Below are 20,932 nucleotides of genomic sequence, written 5' to 3'. Positions count from 1 at the left end.
AAGAGGTCATGATGTTATCACAACCAAAAATTACCCTCTTATGGAATAACCAGGCACTTAGGTAATCAGTTCTATAAAATATGTACCTTGTGGATAGCTGATCAGTACTGATGTGCAACTGGCTGTGATTCTTGGTATACAGTTTAACCATTTCTTATTACTTGGCTATCTAACTCTGCCTTAACACTGAGAATTCCTTTGACTAGTGGTTCTCAACTTTCCTAATTTAATACCCTTTAATACAGTTCCTCATGTTGTGGTGACCCACAACCCTAACATTTATCCATTTTACAGATGGAGAACACTGATGCAGAGAATCTTAGGCGACCCCTGTGAAAGGGTTGTTCGACCCCAAAGGGGTCCTGACCCACAGGTTGAGAACCACTAAGAATATGGCTTAATGGAAAAAAAATACGTAATGTGGTCTGACTAGAAAGTTCAGTAGAAATGTTGAGTGTAGCTAGGAAAGCGTACAAAAGCATATCCCAAGCTCAAGCAAACATTATTACTTTGAGGAGTAATGCACTATAGTGGTCAATGTTGGACAAGGCTGTAGAAGACCTGGGTTCAAATCCCCATACTGCCAAAAAACTCAGGAAGCTGCCTTGGGCCAATCACACTCTCTGAACTTGAAGTACCCCACAGAGTTGTTAGGGAAGAAAGAATTGTGTCCATTATCCTGAGCTCTTGGAGGAAGAGTGGGATTAATGTGTAATAAATATTATAACATATTTGTATATTTTGTATATTTGTATAGTTAGTAAAGGAGAAAAGGGCAATATTTGTAAAGTTATATTTGTAAAGGTATATTTGTAACGTTAGTAAAGGAGAAAAAGGCAACTTAATATTGGATACATGATGCAATGAGTTTATTAGACTGAAGTAAATACCAGTAAATAGAAAATAGAAAAGTAGATGTAATCGGAGCAAACTTCCAAATTAATAGATCTGACTACCTTTTTCAGGATAAAGATGACACCAGATTTGAGAATTCATCCACCATTTCCTAGATTGTCTTTGTTCTAGAATGCTCTGCCTTGGGGACAAAACTAGGCAGGCACTAGGACCTAAACAGAGCATTCTAGAACAGGGGTCTGCAACCTGCGGCTCTCCAGATATTCATGGACTACAAATCCAATTGGACTACAGTTGGACTACAATTGGCCATGCTGGCAGGGGCTGATGGGATTTGTAGTCCATGAACATCTGGAGAGCTGCAGGTTGCAGACCCCTGTTTTAGAACGAAGGCCATCCAGGAAATGGTGGATGAATTCTCAAATCTGGTGTCATCTTTATCCTGAAAAGGGTATAGCAACGCTTTGGAGAAAGGGCAGGATAAAACCATACTAATAAGTGTGCATAGGCGGGGCGGGGGGGGGGAGATTCTGGCCTGACTTGTTGGGGGGAGAGTGCTAATTTTGTGTAGGATTTTTAAAATGAACAGTCAGAGCAGTCCTTCATGCTGCTATCTGCCTTGATGCATCCCAGACACGGGTTTAACGGATCAGTGAGTATGGGACTCCATGTTCTATGTAGTTCCCCAGCAGAGGTAAAAGCCAGCTTGGAGGTGGTGATGAGGGATGTGGCATATGGAATATGTGTATGTGTGTATAAAATAATGAATCTGCTTTACAGTGGTTGTGTTAGGCTGCACTTCCACTGTGAGAAGTGGGTCAAACCCTAAAATATTTTATTTGGTATCTTTAGGGTAAAATACTGTTAATTTGCCTCATTAGATAGCATTTTAGAATATGAAGTCATCTTCAAGAACTGTGACTTGTTACAACCTTGGTATGGGTACGTACTCTACCATTGGTGAGTGGGAAGACTGGAATTTCCTATAGGTCCTACAGGTTTTTTTAAATCTGTGCAGGGGGACCTTTCTTCGTTCCCAGTGAGGAATTATCATGTTCTGTTTGCATCTTTCTCAAGTATGGATTCCTCCTGAGAGAAGGGGGTGGGAGGAGGATTGTTGCTAGTGATGAAGAAGGGAGAAGAATCCTGATAACTCAAATAGTTATAATTTTAATGTTGTTTATATAATGTGTTGCTGTTTTCAGGAGGTGGACATTGTGATAGCTCCATGTTGGGGATTCCAGTCAGCTGAAGTCACGTTGGGGGAATACATGAATCATGTCCTTCCAGTGATCACCTTTGCTATTAGTGAAGCAGAACTGTCTGCCCCGGATATGCGTGAACTGCAGGAGATTAAAGAAAAATTCTCCCCCCCTGTCTTTTTTATTAAAGTGCCAGTTTTGGGCACTGAGCTCATAACCTCTCAAGACACAGAGAATGAAAAGTCATTGCTTTATCAGCAGTTGCTAGACCTAGACAACCTTAGTACCAATCACTGCAGCTGTGGAGCTTCTAGCTTTGATGCCAAAGCCGAGAGCATGCTGGTGGAACAATCAGATAAGATTCGTCTGCTTAGCACTTTTGCTAGAAAAGTGTTGCAGAAGCACTTGGTAGATGCAGCCACGATCTTGAACATCGTCCACTGCCGATGTCTGGACATATTCATCAATCAGGCCTTTGACATGCAGCGAGACTTGCAGATCACTCCAAAGCGGCTAGACTACACGCGTAAGAAAGAGAATGAGCTTTATGAGTCCCTGATGAACATAGCCAACCGAAAGCAAGAGGAAATGAAGGACATGATAATTGAAACTCTCAATAACATGAAAGAAGAGTTGCTGGAAGATGCTGCTAATATGGAATTCAAAGGTAATTTCCAGGAAAACAAAAAGAGATTGTCAAAGTTCCCAATCTTTTCTTCTTGCCTTTCCAAAAATAATATAATTTACTGGTTGTAAATTAAGGTTTGCTTTATATGTACTTAGACTCTTTCTCCATTGTTCCCGCAGCAATCTGGGTGTAAAAATGTTCATACATGGTTCTTTCCTGATGGCAAGATTACATAACATGCAGACAATGTCTGGTCCTTTGGGAGGTGTGCTGCTTGTGTGTAATGTAAATATGTCATCAGCATGAACTGCAAGAAAAAAAGTGTGTTTATAACTGGACCATCACATCAGTACAGGTCTATTCAAAGGTCCTCTAAAAGTGCAAGTCCAACTTTGTACACAAAGCATTTTTCTTATGTTACTCACTATAGGAAGAATGACAACATATAAATTTCCCCTTTCAAAGTGTTGCTATTTATGCATAGCCTTGCTGTTTTCAGGAAGTGGACTTTATGGGGAAGGGGAGGGACTTGTAAGCAGTGATTGCCTGGAATTTCACTTTGAAGCAATAGAGCTGAAAGTAGATGCTACACTTTGTCTGAACCCTCCCTTCCCCTCATCTTGTACAGAATGGAGCATAACTATTATAATTATTTGTTTAAGTGCCAGTAGGTCTGTGATATATCAGAACTGCGCATTAGCCAGTACTAGCATGTAAGCAGACTTGCAACCTGAACTTAAGCATGTTTAGGATTGCAATCCCAAAGTTACTTATTAAAAGGAAATTCTTGCAGAATTATCAAATAAGTGAAGCTTGCCTTTAAGGAATAAACCAGTACTCTAAATGAATTGGTTGGACTTTCTAAAGAGCTGGATCTATTTTTCTCTTCAGTCTCCTTTTCAGCTGCTATGTGTTGGTACTTGAACTCTGTGAGCAAGCCCTTGGGCAGTGGAATTCTTCACCGGATTTTTAAAAAAATAATCTGTAAACACTCTTGGCATAAAGTAATTTAATGGATTGGATCTGGCAGAATTTCTGTTTGGAGTGTGACTTTCTCACCTTTCCTGCCCTGTTGTATCCCCCAATGCCCCCAGCTGTTTCTTGGGGTGTTCCAATGAAACCAGTGATTTTAGCTAAAATGTTAAATGGGCATGTATTTATGTTGTAAACAAATGGACAATATTGCCTTAAAAGTGGTAGAAATGTCTTTGAATATAAATTTGTGATAGCAATATAGGGCATGAGCCAGCCAAATATAAACCTATGAATTACAGTCAATTAATTGGAAGAGTTATCAGGAGCTTGAATGTTTCAGTGACACAACACTTAATTTATCTGGACCGCATGCTTTGTCAGTATGCATTGTCAACAGGGCAACCTGTCTGGATAGTGTCTTGAAGCCTTCTGTTGCACAGAAGCAACTAAAGCTACTGTTGCGCTAATGCTGGATAGATGCTGATATGCTAGGAGTGTGATGTCATTCTTTTTTTTCCCCATCCTGTTTCACGCCCTCTTCAGATATTATCATTCCTGAGAATGGAGAGCCTATTAGTTCCAGAGACATAAAATGTTGCATTAGGCAAATCCAGGAATTAATAATTTCTCGACTCAATCAAGCGGTTGCAAACAAGTTGATCAGTTCTGTGGACTACCTGCGTGAGAGCTTTGTAGGGACTCTGGAAAGGTGTCTGAAGAGTCTGGAGAAATCTCAGCAAGATGTTTCAGTGCATATTACAAGCAACTATCTAAAACAGGTAAAGAAGCATCAGAATTGATAAACTGGTTTAAAGAATGGTTCTAGGCTGGTGGGTGGCTTCAGCCTGCATTCACAAAGGTTACTAGGTTATAGAAAACTGAATTCTTCAGTGTTATATTATTCAGCAGATAAATGTGGAATCTTTCTGAGCTCTAGCTGAAAGAAAGCGCTTAAGTTCATTGCATTCCTGCTTGCAGAGATCTAATAAATGAAGACTCTTGTCCAGTCATTCTGTTTGTTTTTGTCCATAGAATTAGCAGTTATACTTGCACAGATACAAATGTGATTAATGCATTTTTCACTTCCAGATACTGAATGCAGCCTACCATGTTGAAGTCACTTTTCATTCGGGTTCAACAGTAACAAGAATGTTGTGGGAACAGATCAAACAGGTATTAATTCCTCAATACCATTAACTGAAGGTTTGATCTTCGCTAGATCTATTGTCATTCAGATGATCATAGTGGAACCAAGTTTGTGAAAGTTCTATCACTTAGCAATGTTTGCTTTCAGAGTTGCTTTAAGACTAGCTATTGCAAAAGGCTCACAGTTATATCATAGCTGTGTTGTAAACACTTTCACTCCTAATCATTTTGACCTCAGTTTTGTCACTGGGCAATAGTACAATTACAATACAGGTAAAGTAAATTTTAATACTGTAATTTGACAGTGATAACAGTTATCTTCTTTTCCTTTAGATAATACAGCGGATTACATGGGTGAGCCCACCATCTATCACCACAGAATGGAAAAGGAAAGTAGCCCAGGATGCCATAGAGAGTCTTAGTGCATCCAAATTGGCTAAGAGCATCTGCAGCCAGTTCCGGACGAGGCTGAACAGTTCTCATGAAGCTTTTGCAGCCTCTTTGCGACAGGTAAGTTTGATGTAAAGGGAACTGCAAAAGTTTGGCAAATTTACATCTGCCTTTCAAGTAGGTAATTTTGTCCAAGCATCCCCAATTGCCGTTACCACTTCTGTGCCACCAAGAACAAAACATAAACAGTATCTTGCCTGTTCTGCCCTCTAAGACTGGACAAGATGAACGCAGTGGCATTATAGATCTGTCACAATTAAAAGTCCTGTATAGCTTTTTTCTTTTAGGGAAAGAGTAGGGACTAGATCTAGCCAGCTCTTTCATTTAACTTTGTCCATTCCTTTTGGGTGACCAAAGGGGACTTGCTCTTTGCTTTTTGCCAGTGGAAAACTTGGTTGAATATGACGATGACTTAGAAAAAAGAAAATGCCTGAGCATATCCTACTTAAGCTGATCTGTGGAAATGAATTTCTAAAGAACTGGATTATGAAAATCCATTCAGATGTGACTGTAGGGTGGCTCGCAAAGCTGTGGTTATATTTGGCCTTACTTTGTTTTGTTAGTTGGAAGCTGGCCATTCAGGCAGACTTGAAAAAACTGAAGATCTTTGGCTGAAAGTTCGAAAAGACCACGCCCCTCGACTTGCACGCCTGTCATTGGAAAGCAGGTCCCTGCAGGATGTTTTGTTATATGGTAAGCTGGACACTGGTTGGTTATCCCATCCATTGATGACTCTTCTGAATTCTTTCCAACATTTTGTAAGAATGTGGGTGGTGCTGATAGCTCCAGGACAGGAATTTAGGGAAGTAGTGTGTGAGGAGGAAGAGTTACATGCTTCTTCCGCAATCTAATGAGCAGTCTCTCATCATGGCTTCTAAATAACATTTAAGATGTTTGGAGGTCTGGTCATGGGCCTTTGTTTTAAAGAATGGCTCATTCTTCTCAAGGTACAAGTGGACAAAAGGGAGAGACCGTGTGATGTAGTGATTAAGGTGTCAGACCTAGATTCAAATCCCCTCTCACACCATGGGTGCTTGCTGGGTGATATTAGGCCAGTCAGCCCTGACTCTGGCTAGTATTTGGATGGGAGGCCACCAAGGAATACCAGGGTCATGAGATGGAGGCACGCAATGGCAAATCACCTCTTAACATCTGTTGCCCTGAAAAGCTTATGGGGTTGCATAAGTCAGCTGTGACTTGATGACCAAAAAAAAAAGTTCGCAAAAATAGGAAGATCCTTGTGTTGAACTGATCCTGGATGCATATTAAAGAAGAAAATTGGCCAGCGTGGTGTAGTGGTTAAGAGCAGGTGCGCTCTAATCTGGAGAACCGCGTTTGATTCCCCGCTTTGCCACTTGATCTGTGGAATCTTATCTGGTGAACTAGATTAGTTCACTCCAAACATGCCAGCTGGGTGACCTTGGGCTAGTCACAGTTCTCTCTCAGCACCACCCACCTCACAGGCTGTTTATTGTGGTGCGGGGGGGGGGGCAAGGGAAAGGAGATTGTAAGCTCCTTTGAGTCTCCTTGCAGGAGAAAAAGGGGGATATAAATCCAAACTACTGCTACTACTCCTCTTCTTTCTTCGTCTCCTCCTTCTCCCTTCCCCCTTCTTTCTTTTTTCTTCTTTCTGCTGCTGCTGAGCTTCCGTACAAGGTAGAATGAATAAATAAATTATAGTTAGCACATTGAGATGTTTCTGGCACTGATAATAGGCTGGATTAATCCCAGGAAGTATTACCATGTGGGTCGTTGTGTACCCATATTGGGTTCTTGTATTGCCAGTTCATACATATATACTGAGATGCTCACAATGGGGATTCTGTGCTGTTGCAACATATCACTTGAGTAAATGAACCCTGAGAAATGTACACTGTTGGAAAGACAACTGGGAAGTGCTGTTTCTGACAAAGCAGCTGTTTGTTTCAGGTAAACCAAAGCTGGGCCGTGAGCTGGGCCGAGGGCAGTATGGAGTGGTTTACTTGTGCAATGCCTGGGGAGGCCACTTCCCATGTGCACTCAAGTCTGTGGTCCCACCAGATGAAAAACACTGGAATGATCTTGCACTTGAGTTCCATTACATGAGGTATGTGCCTTAAGCTTTTTTCTGCAAATAGACCAGCATCTGGGAGCTCTCTTGTATCAATGAGTTAATCTAGTCTGGGGATTGACACTAAATTTTATGTACATTATATACTATGATGTTTTAAATTGTTTTATTATTGTTGGACACCGTCCTGAGCCTTTGGGGAGGGCGGTATATAATATAGTATAATAAAATAAAATAAAATAAATAAATGAATGTTGCTTAAGTACAAAGGACTAGTTGGAATCCTAATGCAGTTCTTGTGTGAAATTGTATTTTTTAAAAAAAAGCAATTGCTCTTAGTATGGCATTTGGGGAATGAGTGGCCAAAATTAAGGTCCGGTCATAGTCAGCTTTGTGAGTCAGTGGGGATTAGTGCAACATAAATGAAAACAGAGCAAGTGCACTGAACATGAGTAGCAGCGATAGCTGTGTAAGTTAAGGAATGTACATGTTAAAAATCCTTAAGCAAGTATTCAGAGCAAGACCCCAAAATTCTTTGGTGTCATATAATATATTTACAAGTATTGGTACAGAAACTCAAAAGCACATAAGAAGTGCTGCAGACAATTCCAAGTAACTCAACTGACAAACTCTTAAGAAAGCATCAAGGAAAATTCCTCATTAAGGATTGTTTTCTCTTAACAGATTAAGAGCACTTACTAAACCTAACCGGTGTCTGGATATAATCTGAATTCATGCAAGACTTCAAGGGCTAGTGGTATGTCTCGTTATTGTCCAAAATCTATGTCAGCACTAGTAAGAGAGTTATTCCACAAATGAAATGGACTCAACCCAAATAACTGTGCTAATGTGAGCGGCATTGTGAGATTCTCAAACAAAGTCGGATCATATCCGGACACCGGCTAGGTTTAATGGGTGCTGTCATCTGTTGAAAGAAAACAATCCTTAATGAGGAATTTTCATCGTTGCTCTCTTAAGAGTTTTTTCAGTGTATTGAGTTTCTTGTATGCAGCACTTCTTGTGCACTTTTGAGTTTCTGTACATGTACTTGTAAACAGATTATATATCAAAAGAATTTTTGGGTCTTGCTCTGACAACTTCCTTAAGGTTCTTTACCTTGTACATTTCTTAACATACACAGCTGTTGCTACCTGCGTTCAGTGCCCTTGCTCTGTTCTCATTGCTTGGTAGGCTGCCTGACTCGGTACCTCTTTCTTCAGTATTTGAGGGGGGATTGTGAGAGAGATACGTGGACAGAAATATTGTCTATGCCCGCATTGTTTTTACTTTCATGCTGTTATCTGTTTGTTTCTCTAGGTCTTTGCCAAAGCATGAGCGGCTGGTAGACCTTCATGGATCAGTGATAGATTATGGGTATGGGGCAGGTTCCAACATTGCTGTTCTTCTGATAATGGAACAGTTGCACAGAGACCTCTATACAGGACTGAAGGCAAGAAATAGCAATCCTTAACATAGGCAGTATTAATAGTTAATCTCGATGGTAATTCTATTTCTCTAGTTTCAGGCATGCTTCTCAAATTACACTAGATGTGAATTACATGGTTCTCTTGGATAGTGTAGGCCATCTTGTTGGGTGCCTCCCACCCACTGTTGAAGAGGCAGGAAATCTCTCTCTCGGGCACTTCCTGTCGCAGTCTACAGCCATTTTAGCCCCAGTATCTTCCTACCTCTTCGAGGAGAGCAGTGATTTTTTTCAGCTCTGTCTCCCTCTCTTAGTTTTTGTCTCATCTTGACCGTACTGTGTGTAGATTTGTTGTCATCCATCTTGTTTTTGTGGCTGATTGTCCCCGAGCTGTTTAGCTGCGATCTTTGGATCTGCATGGGCTAACTCCCATTTCCTGCCAAAAGAGTCAAGCCGCCTCAGGAGAATGGCTACAGCGCCATTTTCTCCCGTCAGGGAGGTGTACTGCCGCTCTGCCACTGAGAACATCAGGGCATCGGCCAGAACCTTCCGTTCTCCCCCGAACAGCCATCAACCCACTCCCAGGGCGGCGGAGAAGCCAGCGAGAGGAGCAGGTCCAGGGCGCACAAGCCGCGAAGGTGCGCGCTATCGGCTGAGTCGAGTGTACGCCGCTGCCAGCGCTCCTATAGTGAAGAGAACCACGGCTGCCATTCAGAGGTGCCACGCAAGGCGATTCTCCTGCTCCGTTCTTCTCCGGCAATCTGTCGTGAAGGGTCCCCTCGGGGTCAGGTGGAAGGGTGGGGGCAGAGATGCTCATCTTTCCCCTTCCTAAAATCACTAGTTTGTACAAGAAGTTTGTGCAAGAAATGGGGTTAATTTTGATTGGTGAAATTATAGGGTGTGTGTTGAAGAAAGTGTGTGGAAGGATGAAACCCTGTGTTCTTTACATGATCCCAATCTAAATAAACACCAGATGCACCTGCATTCCTGATGTATGATAACCTTGGGATGAATTTTGTCTGGGTAAGGATACCTGCACAATGGGGCCAATCACAGCTGAAAAAATAACTTCTTTGGAGGCACCCTCCTCCTCCTGTTTAATGACAATATGTTCAAAAAACAACCCTACAATGTTGGAGTTGAGTTAACTTTTTGGATTGCTGTCAACAGCAGAGGAGGTGACCCAGGAATTTGATTTCAAATTTGATTTTTTTCCCCTTGCATATGTCATTGTCTTCCTTCCAAAAAGAACTAAATCACAGATCTTCCAGTATCTCCTGTATTTTAACCCACATATGCTGTTTTCTCTTCCTTGACCTTTGCCAGCCTCACCTGAAATCTAGGGTTAATGTTCAGTGTCTCAAATAAAACTTTGAAATGTTACATGTACATGAAGTAGTTCAGTTTTTCATATTCTATCCCTTCTGTTGTGCCAAATAGGGCACAAATGAAATGATGCATGCAGAGAGAATGTGAAGGCAAGGCATCTAGCTATTGTTAGCCATGTGGGGCTACAGCTATAAGACTGCAGTCCAAAGAACACTTTCCTGGGAGAAAGACACGCTGAATAACATGGGACTTATTTCTGAGTAGGCCTGTTTGCGATTGCTCCCTCTCTTTAGTAGAAAAGCACTAGCAAATTCCGTACATTGACCTACTTGAGCTAAAATGGCGAGAGGAATTTCTGAAGGATTTCTGTTGGAGTAATTAGTGCTACTTAATTAATCTCAATAACCAGTGAGTAGCAATGTGATGTGTTTTTTTTCTTTTCCTTCAGGCTGGCTTGGCACTGGAGACGAGGCTGCAGATTGCCTTGGATGTAGTTGAAGGGATTCGGTTTCTTCATAGCCAGGGGTTGGTCCACAGAGACATCAAACTGAAAAATGTACTGGTAAGGGATGCTTCTCTGCCAGTAGCTTTGTTCTCCTTGATTAAATGAACTGATAAAGAGGCATTGTTCAAGCCACTCTTTGACAAGATGTCTTAAGTTATACATGAAAAGGAAAAGCATTTTCCTCCAAACTAGAGAAAGGCATGAACGTTGTGATCTTGTGGAGCACAAAACAGTTATATTTTTCAGTTATTTGTATGCAGAACTGCCTTAAAGAGACTAGTGTTGGGTGGAAACCAGGGACTGTCTGTTCTTCACATGACTAGACAAGGTATCTTATAGCATAGACAGAAACATGCCAGATTACACAACTGAAAGCACCATGTTATCCCTAAAGCCAGAGAAAAGATCATAAACTGAGCCACACCTAAAGGGAGCAGCAAGAAAGGAACAGGATAGAAGTTTACATCACAAAAACCCTACAGAATTTTCATACTAGCCTTCCAGTGATTAGCAGTAGTGTCAGGATAGGAAAAAAACACACAACTCTTCCTTGCTACAAAATGTTGTGGTCCTGGTTCAGGTAGCTTCTTAAGAGGGATATAACTGTATCCGTGGCCTGTTAGAAAGCTGTTGGGGACAAATAATATGGATTAATTCCCCCATTTTGCTATCATCTGTTAGCTTCTGTGCGAATGAGGCTGATTCAGCTGTATGTTTTTGAGAGAGAATGGTGTTTCTCAAAAGATATTTAAGCCTATTTGTGGTAGTGAGACAGTATCGTAGTAGTGTCAGATGAGGACTGAGGAGTCCTGGATTCAGATCTCTATGCTGCTGTTACGGTCACTTGAGCAAGTTGCTGTCTTTGAGCTTGACTTGCCTTATTTAATTGGTGTGATTAAATGGAAGTAGAAGAGAGAACCTTTTACATAGCCTTGGAAGAAGGGCAGGAAAAAATCTGTTTGGGGAGCAGCTCTTAATGGAGTGTGATATTGTATCCTCTGCAGCTTGACAAACACAATCGAGCTAAGATCACAGACCTAGGGTTCTGCAAGCCTGAAGCAATGATGTCTGGTAGTATTGTTGGTACCCCTATCCATATGGCTCCTGAGCTTTTCACAGGTGAGCTTGTTATGGGCTTCTATTTGCTAATAGTTATGGAGATGGTTCAAAATGCAGCTGCATGAGTTGTTACAGGGACACCATGGAGGGCACATTTTTGGCCTTTGCTTCAGCGGCATTGGCTCCAGGTAGAGTACCAAATCTGGTTCAAGATTTTAGTTCTGACATTTAAAGTCCTGAACGGTCTGGGACCAACATACCTGTGAGACTGCCTCTCCCAATATGTCCAACAAAGATTGTTATGTTCTGCTAGTAATAACCTGCTGGTGGTCCCCAGCTCAAAGAGTGTCCAGCTGTGCTCAACTAGAGCCAGGGCTTTTTTAGCCCCTTAGGGTAAATGGCATGGGCAAAATATTTTTTATTTTAAATGTTGTTTAATCAGAGGCAGTGTGCTGCATACTTCAACCAGAACGGCCTCTATTCCAGCCTTCTACTGAAAGAGTGAGCCCAAGTGGCCTTCAAAATGCAGTTATTAATATAAAGCTAATTCCAAGAAAGGATTATCAGACTGCCCCTCTGTAAGCACAAACCCTATCTTCATATATTCACTTTTTAACCTGATTACATATAAGGCAGACTCTGAGAGCTATATAGTCTTCTGAAACAGGTTCTCTCCCAATTAAACTCTTGAGAGGTAAATCTCACCTGAACTGAACTGACAGTGTAACAGCTTTTCATCTCTCATTTCCTCCACCCACTTGACTCCATCTGTGGGCCCTGATTGGTTGTCGCCACACTGCACACACACACTAAATAGGCATTCAGCGAATTGATGATTGATAGGAACATCTGCTCATTTGTCACAGTAGCCTAATGAAGTATGCAACTGTTGTGAGGATTTTTTTGGTAGTAACCATTCTTTTATTAGTGTTGGAGACTGTGTTTCCATAATGTGGTGCAATATCTAAGGTAAGCATCCTTCCTTGCAAAATCTTACTAAGCCAATATTTCTTACTCATCTGTCATAGGCAAATATGATAATTCAGTGGATGTATATGCATTTGGCATCTTGTTCTGGTACATCTGTTCAGGACATGTGAAGTTACCAGAGGCGTTTGAGAGATGTGCAAGTAAGGATCACCTGTGGAACAATGTGCGAAGAGGTAGGCATAGTTCCAACGCAAAAGGGAATAATTCAGTTCTGTACAGGGATGCAGACTACACAGAAGTACACGGAAGTACTAGATGGAAACAACTCTTCCATTGTGGTGCCTCGTTAGCCACATACTGAAACTCAGGGCAGCTTCAGAAAATTGTTCAGTGTGTTTTCATGAAGGAAACTTGCATATAAAATTTTAATTTATAATTTAGATGCTTAGGAGGCACAGTCCATACAAATAAGCCATTCTGTTGTCTCTCCATGCCCACATTGTGGCTTCAGGGGAAGCTAGACAAAGTATTGTGAAAGCAGCAGCACAATTATTGAGTTGTGAATTATTGAGTTGTGAACTGCCCTGAGCCCTTTGGGGGAGGGCGGTATACAAGTTTAATAAATAAATAAATAAAAATAAATTTTATGCTGCTGTCTAGTAACAGAGAAGGTAAATTTAGTGACCTGAATGACCAAGGCTATCCTTATTTTTTTTACTTCTCAGAAGCTAGGCAATGTCAGCACTGGTTAGCAATTGGATGGAAACAACCAAGGAATACTTGGGTCTCCATGCAGAAGAGGACAATGGCAAGCCATCTCTGCCAATATGTTTATGTGTTAAAGAGGTTACTGTAACATAGTATCTCTGCCTCAGAAATAATCCTGGGTTTGGTACGCTAAGGGACTGTTCAAGTATTTTTCAACTACCCGGTATATAGAGTGCTTCTGGAATTCTAGATACCATATGAATGAAATAGCAACATCAGTTCCATTAGCTTTTCTGGATAAGAAAGTTTAACAAGGATTTTGTATCTGGGGATTATGCTTCTCATTTTTGTAAGAACGTAAGCTTGGTAAACTCAACTGCTTCTTTGAATAAGGCAAAAGCAATTAAACTTTTCAAGAGCATGCATGACTAATTGCTTAAGTGATTTCAAAACTGGCATCACATTAAGGCATCACCTCAAGTATTTGAGAATCTGCAGGGTTTAAATCACATTGAACTGGGAATTGGAAATGGAAGGCCTGTACAATTCCAATGTACCATTTTTTATTTGGTTAATATTTGAAATTCTATTTGTTGCTATCAGAACCAAATTTTGTAAATAAATAAACGAGTCAATCTTCCTGCATACTATGCTTTATATCAGGTATGTTACTTTAACAGCCAGCCTTCTTCTCAAAAGCAATTTCCCAATCTTCCAAGATGAAAACATATTCATTTGAAAGATTACCTACCATATGGATGACAATAGCCAGAAGCACTGTTCACAGTGCCTCTCGTGTGATGGAGAGTGAAGCACCAGTAGCGCAGCTTAAGAGGGCATGTTCCTAAGAGCTAATATATCTCAGATCTCTGATGTGATGTATTCACTTGAGCAGGGTAATGCTGAAGAACTTTTGTAGTATTTTTTAATGAGAAGAGATTCACACACTTAGGCACCCTGCCCATAGAAGCTGGTGCTGTGTCCTTTGTAAATGGATATTTAAAGTAACTCAGCATTCAGGTATAGCAAATATGGTACATTATAAACGAGGTGTTCTCTCCCTGGAACTTGTCAGATTCCCCCCTCCTGAAGAAAGAATTGCTTACATGTTTTCCTGCTGTAGCTAAAGCAAAGAAGAAGAAAAAACAGTCAAAAGACCTCCCTCTTCACTTAACATTATTCCCTGTTTTCTTTACCCAGGAGTACGCCCTGAACGTCTTCCTGCCTTTGATGAAGAATGTTGGCAGCTTATGGAAGCCAGTTGGGATGGAGATCCATCCCGGCGTCCACTTCTGGGTATAGTCCAACCCATGTTGCAGGGTATAATGGACAGACTTTGCAAGTCAAACTCTGAGCAATTAAGTAAAGCTTTAGATGATTCTACTTGAAAAGAAGTCACAAGAGAGCTGTTCTGTTACATGAGAACTCTGATTCTTTACCTTGTCAGCAGCAACTCAAGGTGTAACTCTTCCAGAGAACCCAAGTAGAAATTACACTCTCAGGTGAGAGGATATTGAAATTGCACCTTGTATAGCAGCCAGGAACATTCCACTCCAGTATACACTACTAATGCAAATTTGCAGTGCTTTCGTCATTTTTTGAAGGTAATGAAACGATGGGAGGAATTGAGACCCGAAGGGGTATTTTGATTGCCTGTTTCAGGCACCAGTAAAAGAAAATACACTGTGTTTCAGTAGACTCGCAGCTAGCACAGCTGGGACTCCTGAGAATCCTCTTCTACATCTACACTCTAATACAGTCGCTTCCCTGAAGGTCACACATGTGAAAATATGGATGAATAGAAGAAACTAGGGTGGGTAACTGCTAACTGACTGAACTGAAAGGCATGGATTCAAGAAGTTCCCATAATACTTGGTATGTTTACATGGAGGGATCAGAGCATCCATATTCTTCACTGCAATGGATAGACCCAAGTAGTATAAGCTATCTGTTCTTTGTCTTGTCAGCCAAGAGCACCTCTGGTAAATGCTTAACAGTAGTTCTTGGAAAACATGAGTAAGAAATGTTTTGTTTTGTTTTTGCAATCTGACAGTGAGATGGGTACAGCATCAAAAGACTTCACACTTACACACGTTGCTAGCAACTAAACATGGTCTGTACTTAGTGAACAACCAGTAGAACATGTTTTTAACTACGGGGGTCTTCTTGTTTTGAACTAAGTGTGAAGGCAATGACTGTTTTAAACTCTGCTGTAATGTTGACATTTTTAAAGATAAGTTCAACTGTATATTTTATGTCATTCCCTTGAAGAGGACCCAAGAGAAACCCTTTGATATTCCATAGGCATTCATGTTTGCTGTGTCTGTCCATCATTTGCTACCTTGGTGTTTGCCATTTGGTATGTTAATCTAGGTGTTTATTACAGGGAACATTTGGGGAAGGAAGAGGAAGTCCAGAGACTTCTGAAATGTGCTGCTTCTTATCTATTTTACACATCCCTGACTTGGGTATGTGTGTGTGTGTTTGTGTGTGTACAAGAACTAGTTTCTTATTGCAACAATATTTTAAGCTGAGTGTAGGTTGAAATGGCAAATACACCTGATATGATTGAGGGAAGGGATCATTTGTCAGTGTTCAACCAAGTTCTTGGAAGATGGGCTGTGACTGAATTCTTCCTCCTGGACGCAGTGGGATGTGCACTGGTTCCATCCTGATGGGATAATCTAGGGCGTGCTAAGCAAAGCTGAACAGTCTTGCACCATACAGTATTTTGCTTCTGGGGTAGTACAAAGTAGATATGCAGCCTTGGCCTGTTTACATCAACAGAAACCACTAGACAAAAGTAACTCTGCAGTGTTACTTAGCAGCCTAGATGAGCCCTTCTCTTAGTGTATAGTAAAGTTAAAATCATGCTTTTAGAATGATTGCTTTTTTACTTAATGGGCATTCATTGTAATGTGGTAGTGCAAACCATATAGGTACTTCCATCCACAAACTGTAGCATCTAGCAACTTGAACAGTTGCCAGCCACAGAAAAGCACATCTGTTCTCAAATAGGAATGGCACTGTCATGTCTGTCTGGGCCACTGTTCCCATCACATAACAGTATTACTCTTTATCATATTCATTTTTTTCTGTTGCAGGAACTAGTACCCTTGTTAGAATTAGGAGGGCCTAGGTCAGTATTTTTGAAAGCATAGAAATAGTTTATGTGAAATAACATGAAATAAACTGTATTTGAAAATGCCTTGTATAGCTTTTTCCAAGCAGCAACTTCTTTATTCTTTACCCCGTGCCTTTTAAAATACTGACTCAGAATACTGTTTCTTGGTTTCACTGGGGCTGTGTTTCTTTATATGTACAAAACTGGCCTCTCACCCTCCCCTTCACAATGTACATCCAACTTAAGGCATATGTTTCATTTTGGAGTAGATTTCACAACCCCTGCTTTGCCCCACAGTAGGACACAGAGTTTTGTTAAAACTTATAGCCTCATCTCTATTGGTAGTGTTACAGACTTATTTTTATGTTAAAGCTTGTAATGAAAATGGACACTAAATGTTTTCACAGCTGCAGCTAGCTATAGGGGTAACTAAGGTATGTCTACTAGGAATGATAGGAAAAATGGCTGTCTCCTGATTGTAAAATGAGCCAGTGATAAGCACAGAACAACAGTTACTTCTGTCATATTCCAAGTGTCTTTACAATAGTATTAATTGGATTGGATCTGTCAAAGGCATAGCAGTAGGTCTTTTTGAAAGCCATTGTATCTGTGTATAGCTTGATATGTTGTGCAGGTACTGCAAATTACCTCTTTTTTTCAACCACACTCCCAAACTCTCAGTTTATGAGAATCTAGTCTCCACCATCCGCTTCTTTCTAGAACTCAGAAGAAAATTGTTTACTGAACTTATGCAAGGTTTACATGTTGCCACAAAGTTGATGGCTAATGGAGGTGCTCCAGAAGACAGTTTCCCCAGTGAGCTGGAATCCTGAGTAATCAACCTAGTTTACAAAACAAGCATACCTGAAAAATGGAGAGCGGAGAGGGATCAAAGCAGCCATATTGGTGCTAGTAGCTGATAGTTTGAAGCTGTTCAAAGCTGACCTGTTAACCTGAATACTTTGGTTTCTGCTTTGGAAGGTGTATCCTTTTAGGCTCTGAACAAACACTACATAGGAGTTGCTTGAACTAAAGCATGGCTTGACTGCAACATGAGACTGCACTGCTGGAGGACTACCCTTGGCTTGCTGTTGCCCATCATGTCACTGTCTAGTGAACAAGATGGTGGGCCACTGACAATATTTTTATCCATCTTAACTGCTTAGGAGGGTTTACTGACTCTACAATGCAAGTTTTTCAAGCTTGTCTAATTGAAAAGCAAGCTATTGTATATTTATCTTTTTATAGCACTTTTGTTATGTTAGTTTTTCTTGCTCCTCCCTCCCCGGCGGTGGTTTATTTTGCGGGGGAGGGGGCACACTTGAATGTTGGCTCTTACTGGGTGACAAACTTTAAAAGAAGGGGCAGCAACTTTGCAGCCTTATTTAACATGGCTCTTTGCCACACTCCTTTTTCCTTTTAAGAGATGTACATAAGTTCTGTCTGTACAGGCCTAGCTGGAAGTTATCCCTTTCTCTTTTGAATACTATGATTTTTTTTGTCTCGAAGATGAGATTGAGAGCACACCTGCATTTGAAACTCCTGGGTTTTTTTTTGGGGGGGGGGGGGTAAATAGCACTGCATTTCTTAAACTTTTAACATTTCCTCCTACTTGCTTGGTTCTGTTAATCTGATGGTCAACTGTTAACATTTTGGCTATTGAGGAAGAGAGAAACATGATAAAACAGTTGTACAGTTCCATTGTAATGCCTGTAGATTTTGTACTACTTTTTAATTTTTTTTAAAAAAAACCTGATGTATATTAGAGTCATACTTACCAAACTGTATAGGAAAAGTGCAATAACCTGAAAAAAACAAAACGATTAAGAACTACTTCTCTTGTATTCTGTAATACTAATTTCCTTTCAACTGCTTATCCCCTCCCTACCATTAAATGTATTTTAAAAGACGTGACTATGGGTCAGGACTTCATTTAGTGCCATAACGAAAGTCTGTTCTAGTAGACAGAATACACAAGTGCTGTGCTGTATAATAAAGATTGCATTGATGTTTTATGATTTTTTGTCTTTTGTTCTTCCAATAAAAGCAACAGGACTTTCCACTGTTCTTAATGTGGGACACCCATTGGACCTACCTGAAGGGAGAGAGAAAGCACCTGTTAAATGGGCATTCTGCAGTCCAAAAGATAGCTGTAAAGGTGCTGAATAAGCTACAGCTTTTCTTCTGGCTCGGCAGTGTGGTGGTGGTGGTGGGGGGGGGGGTCATCTATGAGAATCTCATTATAAAGCAACTGACAAATATGTGTAAGTGAGCACCAAACCAACCTATTTTTGTGCTGGTAAGATATTTGAGTTGATTTTATATTCTAACCTTGATGGTTACAGGGTTATGCCGAAGTTCATGTCAGCAGGTCATAACAGAATTGCAGTAAGTTGAAATATAAGTGGCTGACCTCTGAAAGAGCATGTTAACCCTTACTTGTAATCATGGATGCTGGAAAAAAAACATGGAGAAGCCATAATTATTCATTCTAAAAGCGCCTGCATGAGATTCCCTTATAACAAGAGAAGGCCTAATGAATCTCTGAATAAAACTTATGAGGCTGTATACCCAAAATGTGAATTAAAACTTACTTCTAACTCTACCACAAGGAGATAGACATCATTTGAACAAAACTCCTTTGGCAATAAGAGTTCCAGAGTAGAAAAATTCTCCGTTACCCTAGGCGTGACAGTATTTCATTATTAGAAATTCAGCTTTAAGCTTAGACCAAAGTGGTCTTTAAGCAACTAGCACATGTACCAACCAGGTACATTGGTACAAAGTACCGTAGGCAGCAAACTTTGTACTTGTGAGCTAATTTTTTGTCTAACAGCCTTGAGAACTACCAGTCACAAACTCATCTTATACAAAAAAATTAAAGTGTTCTAAAGTTGGTCTGTAATGTTCACACAGGAAAATGTTTCCTTTGTTGCTTCTGCAAAGAATACCACCACCCAAATTCTAACCTGTCCTGCAGAAGAAAAACAGACAGTCACCTTAGTTTTCCCAAGAAGAGATGATGAGTCAATAGCAAACTCCCTTCCCATCAGCTAGGGTGCAGGTGTGTACACCAAGAAGGAATGGATGAGAAAGTGTGCTGGTGCTGTTTTCCATTCAGAACAAAGATACATGTGTGTGCTGCATTCTCTACATAAAAGAAAGGAGAGAAGATGCTATGGTACCTTTTTATAGGGAATGATAAGAAAGTGATAGCACCATTGGAGGAGGGGTGGAGAACTATTTTGATTGTTTGGAGAGCGATTGATCATCCCCTAGTAGCTACCTGCTCAAGTTTGACTTAAAACAGTTTGTTGTGTATGTCTGTGGGGGATCTCAATTCCTTTTATATTATTTATTTTAAAGTTCTCCCCTTTTCAAGACTTAATTCTACCCTAAATTGCCCGTAGTGAGGAATATTTAAAAATTGGGGGAATTTGAGGGTGGTGTGGTGAGGGAGTAATTAATCTTCTAGCCAAGGCCCTCTGCAATAACCTACAGCCCAACCCAACATACACAGGCAAGGGTCAATCCAGAGTGAGAAAGCTGATGGAGAAACTGAAGGAGGTGGTTAAATAACCTCTTCAGTAGGCTGCATTACTTTGTGGTGTAATAGCACATATTTAAGTATAATTACAGCAAACTTTTTTTGAAGTGTAGCTGAAGGTGCATTTTGTTTGCAAAAAAGTATTTGGGGCATCACTGTCATAAGTCGAAGGGCATTGAGGTATTCATTTTCTTTTCAACAGTAACATTAATTTGAATTAATTAGATTATTATCGCGGGTGTATTGTTGGCATTACTGAGGGACTGCCAGTAATTCATAGCATTTGTTTAAATCTTCTAGGCAGGAAGCTTGTCTTTGTTCTGCACAGTACTCAACTGCTACGGTCACTAAAATGTAACCAGCGTGGGTTGAGATTCCCATGTAAGCAGAAGTGTGCTTACACTCGAAGCAGAAATGAAATACTCAAATATGTGAGGGGTCAGTAGTTCAAGTTGGGATAATCCATTCCTTGAAAGATCAGATTCCTATGCCCACAGCAGGCCAACTGAATTAACTGAGAGCCAAAGGAGACAGAATTCTAGTAGTGCTTGTATAAATATACTGTAAATAGTGGTTAAACAGCTGGAGTTTCTTAAGTAAACATTCTATAGGTAAGCTGTAAAAGCAACTTGGTTAGTGAGGCATTAAAATTAGCTTGTTCTCCCCAGTTTTGGTTTCATTTGCTGCTCAGAACCCATTCCGTTTTCAGACTATAGAAACATAATCAATATGCAACTTTTGCAGCTTTTCTGATCAGCTGTTGGACTAGGCAAAAGTCAACTGCATTGCTATAGCTTCGCTAGATGTTAGTACTTTGACCACACAATGGCCATTGAATATACAAATCAAATAACACAAATAATCTTCTTAATTAGCATAAGCTATTCTGATAGGATTTGCACCATTTCCTTAAGTCAACAAAAAAAACCCTCTGATACAGTGAGAAGCAGCTAGTTGTACTAGTGTTCAATTACTGATTTGTTCCATAGGCAGTTCCTGTA

The 20,932-nt window shown here is 40.5% G+C and overlaps 1 protein-coding gene across 1 annotated transcript in view; it reads left to right on the top strand.

Moving 5' to 3' along the window:
• The window catches only part of DSTYK (dual serine/threonine and tyrosine protein kinase), a 38,597-nt gene extending 20,198 nt beyond the window's left edge, over positions 1–18,399 (top strand). Inside the window, exons 3-13 of the mRNA XM_048497877.1 lie at positions 2,061–2,724; positions 4,204–4,439; positions 4,750–4,833; positions 5,140–5,316; positions 5,820–5,949; positions 7,186–7,342; positions 8,624–8,756; positions 10,507–10,620; positions 11,568–11,682; positions 12,651–12,785; positions 14,461–18,399. Of these exons, the coding sequence (XP_048353834.1) occupies positions 2,061–2,724; positions 4,204–4,439; positions 4,750–4,833; positions 5,140–5,316; positions 5,820–5,949; positions 7,186–7,342; positions 8,624–8,756; positions 10,507–10,620; positions 11,568–11,682; positions 12,651–12,785; positions 14,461–14,648 (2,133 nt within the window). The 3' untranslated portion in view covers positions 14,649–18,399. The remainder of the gene's footprint in view (positions 1–2,060; positions 2,725–4,203; positions 4,440–4,749; positions 4,834–5,139; positions 5,317–5,819; positions 5,950–7,185; positions 7,343–8,623; positions 8,757–10,506; positions 10,621–11,567; positions 11,683–12,650; positions 12,786–14,460) is intronic.
• The last annotated feature ends 2,533 nt before the right edge of the window (positions 18,400–20,932 follow it).

The sequence above is a fragment of the Sphaerodactylus townsendi genome, linkage group LG05 (genome assembly GCF_021028975.2).
Source record: "Sphaerodactylus townsendi isolate TG3544 linkage group LG05, MPM_Stown_v2.3, whole genome shotgun sequence".
In the NCBI taxonomy this organism is placed as follows: domain Eukaryota; kingdom Metazoa; phylum Chordata; class Lepidosauria; order Squamata; family Sphaerodactylidae; genus Sphaerodactylus; species Sphaerodactylus townsendi.
This window is presented reverse-complemented; position numbering and strand designations above follow the sequence as displayed.